A 9,036-nucleotide genomic window follows, 5' to 3' on the forward strand; every position below is an offset into this window, starting at 1 on the left:
TGTGACCACCGGGGACAGTTGACGGACATAAATGTGGGCTGGTCCGGCAAAGCACACGACGCCCGGGTGTACCGGAACTCCTCCGTGTGCCAGCGGCTGCAGGACGGGACCTTCTTCCCCGACCGCCACATCAGGGTCGGGGACGTGGACATGCCCGTCTGCCTGGTGGGGGATGCCGCCTACCCACTGCAGCCCTGGCTCATGAAGCCCTACACGGGACACCTCAATCCCTCCCGCCAGGCCTTCAATAACAGGCTGAGCAGGGCCCGCATCGTGGTGGAGGGGGCCTTCGGGCGACTGAAAGCCCGCTTTCGATGCCTCCTCACCCGTCTGGACCTGGCCGAGCACAACATCCCTCCCGTGGTGGCGGCATGTTGTGTGCTCCACAATTTGTGTGAGCGGAAGGGGGAGGCTTTCTTGCCAGCCTGGATGGCTGAGGCTGACCGCATGGCTGGACACTACGGTCAGCCCCGCACCGCCGCCGTCCGGGAAGCCCAGCGGGGGGCCATCCGGATCCGGGAAGCCCTGCGGGAGAGCTTCCAGGTGGAGGAGGAGGAGGACTGACCTCTCCCTGCATGCCCCACCGGGGCCTTCTTCCACCCTACCCCCCCCTTCCCCTTTCCCCTCCCTACCTACTGTCAAATAAAGACACCTGTTTTTCCAACAAAAACGTCTGTTTATTTCACAGAACTGGGGTGGGGGAGGGAGGAATGAAGGTGGGAGAAGGGAGGGGGAAACCTGGGACGAGGGAGCTGGAAGGGGAGGGGAGGGAAGGGAGGAAGGGAAAGGAAAGCTCAGGGGTGGGAGTCTGGGTGCCTCTCCCGTCTCGCCACACTGCGGGTCCGGGGGCGTCGGTGGGGAATGGTTGTGGAGGGGGGGGCAGAGAGGACAGGGGGTGTGGAGGAAGCAGGAGCGGAAGCAGGAGGAGCAGGAGGAGCAGGAGGAGCAAGAGGGGGAGCAGGAGGAGCAAGAGGGGGAGCAGGGGGAGCAAGAGGGGGAGCAGGGGGAGCAAGAGGGGGAGCAAGAGGGGGAGCAGGGGGAGGAGGAAATGGAAAGCGGTCTAGCAGGCTCTGGAGGTGGCCTCGCAGGGCACGGCCCTGCTCCTCCAGGGCCTCCAGACTCCTCTGGCGCAGCCTGAGGTCCTCCTGGACCCAGTGGTCCTGGAGACGGAGCTGTCGGTCCAGGAACCGGAGATGCCGCCTCTGGTAGTCCTCCTGGTTCCTGGCTGTCCTGCTTGCCCGGGCGCGGGCGGCTGCTGCAGGCGGTGTGGTGCGCCCTGCAGTCCCCGGTGCTGCAGCTGTGGTGCAAGAAGACCAGCGGTCAATGACCCCAGGGGCCCAGGTGTGTGAAACCCAGCTCCCCTCTGCAAGGCCAGGGCCCCTGCAGGATCCCCAGCTGCTGCTCCGTGGTGGGCAAGGCCCAGGCGCACGGTCCCGGGGCTCCCTCTTGCCCCAGCCCCCCGTACACATAAGGGGAACACGAGGGTACTCACAGGTGGACGCCTCCCCGGCCTCTGATGATGCAGGCGAGCGGCTCTGTGGGGTGCCTCGGGGGTCCCGGGTCCTGGGAAGGCTGGCAGCAGGCTCCTGGCTCTCAGAGCCCTCTTGCTCCTCCTCGGTGTCCAGGAGCGGTCCCTCTGCCCCGGGGTCAATCACGTCCCGGGGGGCAGGGACGGCATGAGCCCCCAGGAGGCGGTCCAGGGCGTGGAAGTGGGGGCAGGCCTCCGGGTCAGCCCCTGGCAGGCAGGCCCGGGAGTAGGACTGCCGCAAGTCTTTAATCTTGCAGCGCACCTGCTCCCGGCTGCGCTGGTGGCCCCTGGCGGCCAGGCTGGCAGCCATGCGTCCATAGACGGCCGCATTCCGGTGGCTAGTGCGGAGATCGTGGACATTGGAGGCTTCCCCCCAAACCTCGATGAGGTCCACGATCTCCGCACTTGACCAGGCGGGCGCCCGCCTTTTGCGCCCCCGGGCAGGCTCCTGGGAGCCGCCAGGCTGGTCCTGGGGAGCAGTGGAGGGCTGGGAGCCCTCGGATGGCTGGCTCATTGTGTGGCAGGTGCAGGCTGTGCAGGCACGGGTGCTGGCAGCCTTGCAACTGGCACAAAGTGAGTAGCCAGCCCATGGCCCTTTAAGGGCTCCGGGGCCGGGAGGGGGGCAATAGAGTTTCCCTGGTGTTGGCCAGAGTGGCCACCAGGGAAACCTGGGAAGCCTTAGCCTCCCACTAGTTCGAACTAAAGGGCTACACAGCCCTTAGTTCGAACTAGCTAGTTCGAACTAGGCGTTAGTCCTCGTAAAATGAGGTTTACCTAGTTCGAACTAAGCGCTCCGTTAGTTCGAATTAAGTTCGAACTAACGGAGCGCTAGTGTAGCGCATAGGAAAGTTAGTTCGAACTAACGTCCGTTAGTTCGAACTAACTTTCTAGTGTAGACATACCCTTAAGCACCCTCCTGCACCCTACTACCCACATCCCTGGCTTCACCGCAAAGCCCACACTCCCAGCCCAGGGCCCATACCCACTCCTGCACCCCAACCACCAGCACAGAGCCTGTACCCCCTTCTACACCAGCAAACCACTCATCCCCAGTGCCTCTTCCCACACTCATCTTGGCCCCACTCCCGCCACATGAATTTTGTCATGTGCACCAATAGGGTGACATGTCGCACATCCCCTCCGTGTCACACATTCCTGCCGTGCCGCACATCCCCGTGTCACACATCCCTGTGTTGCACATCCCCACCGTGTCGCACATCCCCGTGTTGCACATCCCCTCCGTGTCACGCATCCCCGTGTCACACATCCCCGCCGTGTAGCACACCCCCGTGTTGCACATCCCCTCCGTGTCACACATCCCCACCATGTCGCACATCCCCTCCGTGTCGCACGTCCCTGCGTTGTACATCCCCTCCATGTCACACATCCCCACCATGTCGCACATCCCCTCCGTGTCATACATCCCCGTGTCACACATCCCCTCCGTGTCACACATCCCCACCGTGTCGCACATCCCCACCGTGTCACACATCCCTGTGTTGCACATCCCCTCCGTGTCACACATCCCCATGTCGCACATCCCTGCCATGTCACACATCTTTGTGTCGCACATCCCCTCCACAATGGTGCACATAAGAAAATTCATTCTGCTCAGGAGTGGAACAAATGAGGGAACACTGACAAGGAGTACTTGGTGTTCAGCATTTGAGGTGTGGTGGTATCTTTTCATTGCTCAGGTAGACCAGGAGCAAGCAATAAAATGGCAGCTGTTCACCAAGGTTAACCCCTGGCAGGCCAATGCTGCTATATTTAGGTACCAGCAATTGCAGCTCCTGGACACTGTTTGCTGCAGCTCCCCTTGGCCAGGAACGGTAAATAGAGCAGTGGGGCCCACCTGGGGCTAGCCCTGGCAGACCGGATCCGGCCCGGGGGCCGGTATTTGCCCATTCCTGAGGTAGACCGAGTGGATTGTTTCCGTGTCCCTGATTGGATAACTCTTGGACTTGGATTTCCCATAAGGTTACTCGTGATCATGAAAATTCAGTTCACAGCAGTCTACAGTAAGCTGGAATAGTCGTGGAAAAGCAATGTGAACGTGGCCATTGGGGAATTTGTTTTAAACTCCAAACAACTAAATGCCTAGTTGTCTGGCTCGGCTTACATCAGCGCCTGTGAGCCAGGCAACTATTAGCCCCATGTTACAGATGGGGAAACTGAGGCAAGAGGGGGTTTTTTTTTTATGACATGCCCAGGGTCGTGCAGCAAGCCAGGGTTATATTCGGTCACCTTCTCATGTGAGTACAGGGAGCCTGGGACTCCATTGCCTGGCACTTTGTGCCCTCATGTACACTCATGCAAAATGGGAGCCATGCTAACTTACACCTCCTTCCCCCGATTAGTCACTGGAGTGTGTGACAATGCAACATTCAGGGGAAGGGAGTGGCAGTCCCTGTAACTTGGCTGTAAGGCCATCAGAGGCCTGGCTCAGCGGTCTGATCTGTCTGTCCGCTCACCCAGCTGGATCCCACCTGTTGCAACGCATGCAGTCCCTCCCGGCCCTGAGCCCCCTGCACACAGCCCCAGCAATGCACAGCCGCTGTGACCGGCGCTGCCTGCTTCTCCAGGCCTGCCAAAGGGCCAGGCTCGCCTTTGGAAATGGGTCCGTCGAACAGGCTAACAAAATCACACCACGATTCTCAAGGCTCGTTTCTGGGGCGGGACCAATACACAGCAAGGCGCTGACTCCCTCCGGACTCCCTCCGCTTGTGCTGTGAAGTCCCTCCCAGGTTAGGTGAAGAGCTGGCCAGGATAAGGCCTGGGAGCAGAATTAAGCCTTTGCGCTTTCTTTCCGCTCCCTCCCTCCTGCAGCTCCTGCCCTTCTCTCAGCCCTGAGAGAGGCCGGCGGCAGGGTGGGAGGCGGCGGAGAGGAGTTCAATGTCCCACCAGGGTGAACTTAGCTTGGGAAGGGAACAGGCTGCTCCCAGCTTCTTGGAAGGCAGCTCTGTAACACGAGCTGCTCTTGAAGCAGATCCCTCCTGGGCCAGGACCCCCCTGTGCGCCTGTGTGTGGAATGCACGGGGGGGGGAGGGTTAACAAAGGGTGAAATACTTTGAAAGTCGGTTTCCTCTCCTCCCCTCCCTTCCACAGGCCCCGCTCCCCTGAGAGGGCTCCCCCTCCTACCCAGCAGCCCATTGTTCCACTGGCCTTTTGTTGGCGTCAGGACAAGGGGAAGGCCAGGCGGTGGTAAGGGAACAGCCTTCCCTTGGCTCCAGGACCGGTCAGGTGGCTGTCACTGAGCCTATCCATCCGACTCCAGCCCCTCCAAGTGCCAGCTAGAGCTCCCGAGTCAGGGGAGCTGGGCCAGAGGTCTCTACAACTCCTCTCCAGAGGGGTGCTGCCCCATCTGCCAGAGGGGAACTGGGCTGAGAGCGGCTCCCCCTCTGGCCCCACTGTTAGAGGTGAGAGTGGCTGCCGGAGACTGGGCCAGAACACGGGCCGCCTGTCGGCTGGGGACCCCACCCCAAGCCATCCTCTGGGGGGCTTGTGTGGGAGTGATGCAGCGCCTGTGTGGAGACCTCTGTATCCACCACTCACAGGGGCACCACCATCCTTTCCAGGCAGATCACCATGCGCCCAGTTCTCCTCCTCCCTGCCCTGCTTTGCAAGGTAGAGTCACACCAAGAGCTGCAGAGCTGATGGCTTTGGTCAGGCCCGTTACCCAGAGAGGCCCTGGCTGTGAAGTTCCAGCCTGGATCTGAGGAAAGCGTTGGGTTTTACTGAGCTGGGATTCGGCTTTCGGCTCTCTGCGCTGCAGCATCCCACAGACCTTCCATGATGTATCCTGGCTAGGCTGGGGCCTCTGGCTCTCCGCATTCCTTCCCAGGTCCTGTGTCTCAGCTCTCCCTGACGCCGCTCCCTCCAGGGCCGTTTGGCTGGAAATGGGGTCACGTTCCCAGAATTTCAGTGTGGTCAGATGCTGGCGCCGTTCTAGCCAAGGCTCAGAGTGGGCTGAGAGCTGGAGGGAGCTCCTGGAGCGCTGCAGGGGAGGCTTGAGCTGGGGAAGAGTGCCTAGCTGCCGCTGCGGGTATGTCTGCATGAGCTGGAGGTGTAATTCCCAGCATGGGGCGATGCCCACGTGGTAGCTCTGCTCAAGCTAGAGTGCTACAAATAGCAGCGTGGCGGTGGCAGCGTGGGCAGAGATGCAAGGCAGCCAGCCGAATATGGGGTTGGGCAGGATTGTGCTTGGGCGGCTAGTCTGAGCCACTGCCTGGGTCACCATGGCCATATTTTTAATGTGTAGGTAATGCGCATGGGTCTTCCCGGTCACTTTGGCAGATGACACAAAAATTGGGGGAGTGGTAAAAAATGAACAGGACTGAGAGACCCAGATCCCTTGGTAACCCAGGCGCAAGCAAACAGTGTGTGTTTTAATGTGAATTTAAATGTGCACATCTAGGAACAAGGAATGTAGGCCAAACGTACAAGAATGGGGACGGTATCCCCATTACTGGGCAGAGTAATTCTGAAAACAATTTGGGGTCATGGTTTGTGTTCCCTGTAAGGCCGTGTCTAGACTACATCCCTTTTTCGGTAAAGGGATGTAAATTAGGCACATCAATATTGCAAATGAAGCCAGGACTTGAATTTCCTGTGCTTGATTTGCATAATGGTGGCCGCCGCTTTTTTTCGAAATGGGGCTTTTCAAAAAAAAAAAAAAAAAAAACAGCAGTTTAGATGGGGCATTTTTGACAGAAATGCCCTGTTTTGAAAGATCCTGTATTCCTCAAAACACGAGGAAAATGCCCCATCTAAACTGCTGGGTTGTTTTTCAAAAAAGCCCAGTTTTGAAAAAAAGCAGCAGCCGCCATTATGCAAATGAAGCATGGGAAATTCAAATCCCAGCTTCATTTGCAATATCGATCTGCCTAATTTACATCCCTTTACCGAAAAAGGGATGTAGTCTAGACGTAGCCTAAGATGTGCACTCGTGCAGCTGCTCAGGAGCAATTCAAATGCCGCCCAGATGATTAGCAGAGTGCCGACAGCTAGGGTTTTGTTTTTATAGGTGGTGCCTATTTACACTTGCCTCGGTGCATATAGAAAATTATTCCACACATGGGTGGCAAAAATTCACAGATGGATGGAAAAGATTAGTCATCAGCAGAGCATATGACACTGTGACCAAAAGAGCGTATGTCATCCTGGGATGCATAACTAGAGGACTCTCGAGTAGGAGGAGAATGGTTATTTTCCTTTCACGCCTATTTCTGGCGTGCTCAGTTCAAGAAGGATGTTGATAAATTGGAGAGGGTTCAGAGAAGAGCCATGAGAATGATTAAAGGGTTAGAAAACCTGCCTTCTAGTGATAGGCTCAATGCTCCCAATCTATTTAGCATACCAAAGAGAAGGGTTTAGGCTGACTTGATCACATCTTGTAAGCACCTTACATGGGGAACAAATATTTCCCCTTCCCTCTACCCGCAAAAGATCTAACACGATCCCACGGCTGGCAGATTAAGCCAGTTCAGCTTGGAAACAAACATACAATTTGAACGGTGAGAATAACTAACCATTGGAGCAGTTTATCGAGGGTGATGGTGGGGTCTCCACCAGTGGCAGGTTTTTTATCAAGAGTATATGTTTTTCTCAAAGCTCTGTGGAGATTCAGGAGGTCTGGCTAGCTGTTCACAGTGGGCCCTTCTAGCCTTGAACTCCATGAATACATGAGCCGGGAATGTGCCGTGCAGATGTACTCTAAAAGAGGCTCTAAACACCAAGTAAGTACCCTGTTGACAGGGGAGCGAACAGACTTGCTGGACCCCTGAGTAAAGTGAGGGGGCAGCTCTGGGAAGGGACGGGGCCTTGGGTGGAAAGGGTGAGGCCAGTGGCAGTCAGTCCTCAGCGCTGCCCAGGGCATTTCACATCACCCACCCCGCCAGCCCTCAGAACCACCGGGAGCGTGCAGCGCTGTGCTTCGACAGCGATTTAAAGGGCGCAGGTGTCCAGTCCTGCAGGAATGGCGATGGTGGCTGAGAATCCCAGCCCTTTGGAATTACTAGGCCCTGAGGCCTCTTTGTTTCCTCCCTTTCCCCATTGCCAGGCCTGCCTGTTGGTACGCCGACACCAAAGGGGGATGTGTGTTCACCCACACTTTTCAAGGCAGATGGTTTCAATCCATTGCAACTTAGCACAAGACCTTGACTGGGTCCAAATGGTTCTGCTACCAAGGTTTTTGGCCCATTTCATCCCCAGGGACTGAAGGATAGCGGGATGCAAATTCCCCTTCTTGTAATGTCGACTCAGTTCTTTCATCCATTCCTCTGTGCTTCTCCACAGACTTTCCCCTTCTCCATGGTGGAGAGAGGCGCTTTACCGCCATTGTATCCCGAGGAGGGGGAAAAGGTCCCGTTCCCAGCAGGCTCTTGGGAGACTGAAATCTCCCCAGCTGAATGTGTCAAAGGGGCATTATGAAGTGAGAGAAAAGGTTCCATATTTTGTAGAGGCAAGGAGCCCTTCTCCCTGTGACCAGAGCTGAGCAGGAATTTCTTGACACAACAGTTTTCCCCAAGAAAATGCCCATTTGTCGAAACGGAGGCTGTTCCAGGGGACACAAATTCCTAGTTCCACACACTGTTAACCAACAAACGTTTCTAAACGGTTGAAATGCCCCAGATTTCTTGGTTTGTTTTTTGTGTGAAACAACGTTTCCTTTTGAAAGAGAAGTTAACGTACGATAAAAAAAATAATACATAGAGCATCCAAAGGGCGACCTTGAAACAACATTTTTGAAGGGATCGAATTGAAGCATTGCAAATGACCCAAACTTCAAATACTAATTTTTGCATGTTTGATTTGCAAACTTGTTTTGAGACTTTGGTTTTTCATCCTATTTCAGGTGGAGAACAACTGTTGGAATCTTGACAGTTTTCCCAGATAAGAAAACCATTCCCTGCCCAGCCCTAGCTATCATCCCCCCTTCCCCTCCCCTGTCTTCTGTGATTATGTCCTTTGGCCTCAGCTGGGCCACCCCCCCAAATTATAACATCCAGGGTTAAAATCCAGCTCCTTCCCACAAGCTGTTGCTGTTGGGAGAGAACTGAGAGTGGGGAAGGGACCCCCCAGCCAGCCTGCTGCCTAACCCTGGTGGGCTTGAGGGAGAGTGTTTACATTTCAGGCAGGGAGGAACAAAGCTCCCTGCCCACAGATTTGCCCTGCAGCAGCCCACCCTGTGATGTAAAGAGCCTTTTTCGGGACAACAAAAGGCCCTTAGATTGCCTGATTTCCTGCTGTTATCTGCACCCGTATCCTGGGCTCCCCAAGCTGAGCCTGACCAATTATCCAGAGGTGAAAAGAGTCTCAGGAAAGGCCTTTCTGTGATCCTGCTCTCACAGCAGTTGGAGACCAAATGGTGAGGGGCAGTAGAGATGGAGGATCTCTGGGGAAAACACACACACACACACACACACACACATGCACAGTCACACATGTGCACAGTCACACACATACACACACACACGTACGCGCACACAGTCACACTCATACACATA

General features: G+C 56.1%; 1 protein-coding gene across 1 annotated transcript; it reads right to left on the reverse strand.

Moving 5' to 3' along the window:
- Window positions 1–651: 651 nt before the first annotated feature.
- Window positions 652–2,042, reverse strand: LOC142819380 (uncharacterized). Its single transcript, XM_075906029.1, has 2 exons — window positions 1,493–2,042; window positions 652–1,297 (listed from the first exon to the last, which is right to left on the reverse strand). Exons 1-2 carry the CDS (start codon window positions 2,040–2,042, stop codon window positions 795–797), a joined length of 1,053 nt encoding a protein of 350 aa, XP_075762144.1. The 3' UTR covers window positions 652–794.
- Between the last annotated feature and the right edge of the window lie 6,994 nt (window positions 2,043–9,036).

Source organism: Pelodiscus sinensis, chromosome 22 (assembly GCF_049634645.1).
Source record: "Pelodiscus sinensis isolate JC-2024 chromosome 22, ASM4963464v1, whole genome shotgun sequence".
Classification (NCBI taxonomy): Eukaryota; Metazoa; Chordata; order Testudines; family Trionychidae; genus Pelodiscus; species Pelodiscus sinensis.

Bases quoted from the DNA above. Each gene is read 5' to 3' on its own strand.
- LOC142819380 (XM_075906029.1), bottom strand. From the start codon at position 2,042: ATGAGCCAGCCATCCGAGGGCTCCCAGCCCTCCACTGCTCCCCAGGAC. The intron at 1,298-1,492 runs GTGAGTACCCTC...CTTGCACCACAG, and splicing joins GGCCGGGGAGGCGTCCACCT to CTGCAGCACCGGGGACTGCA.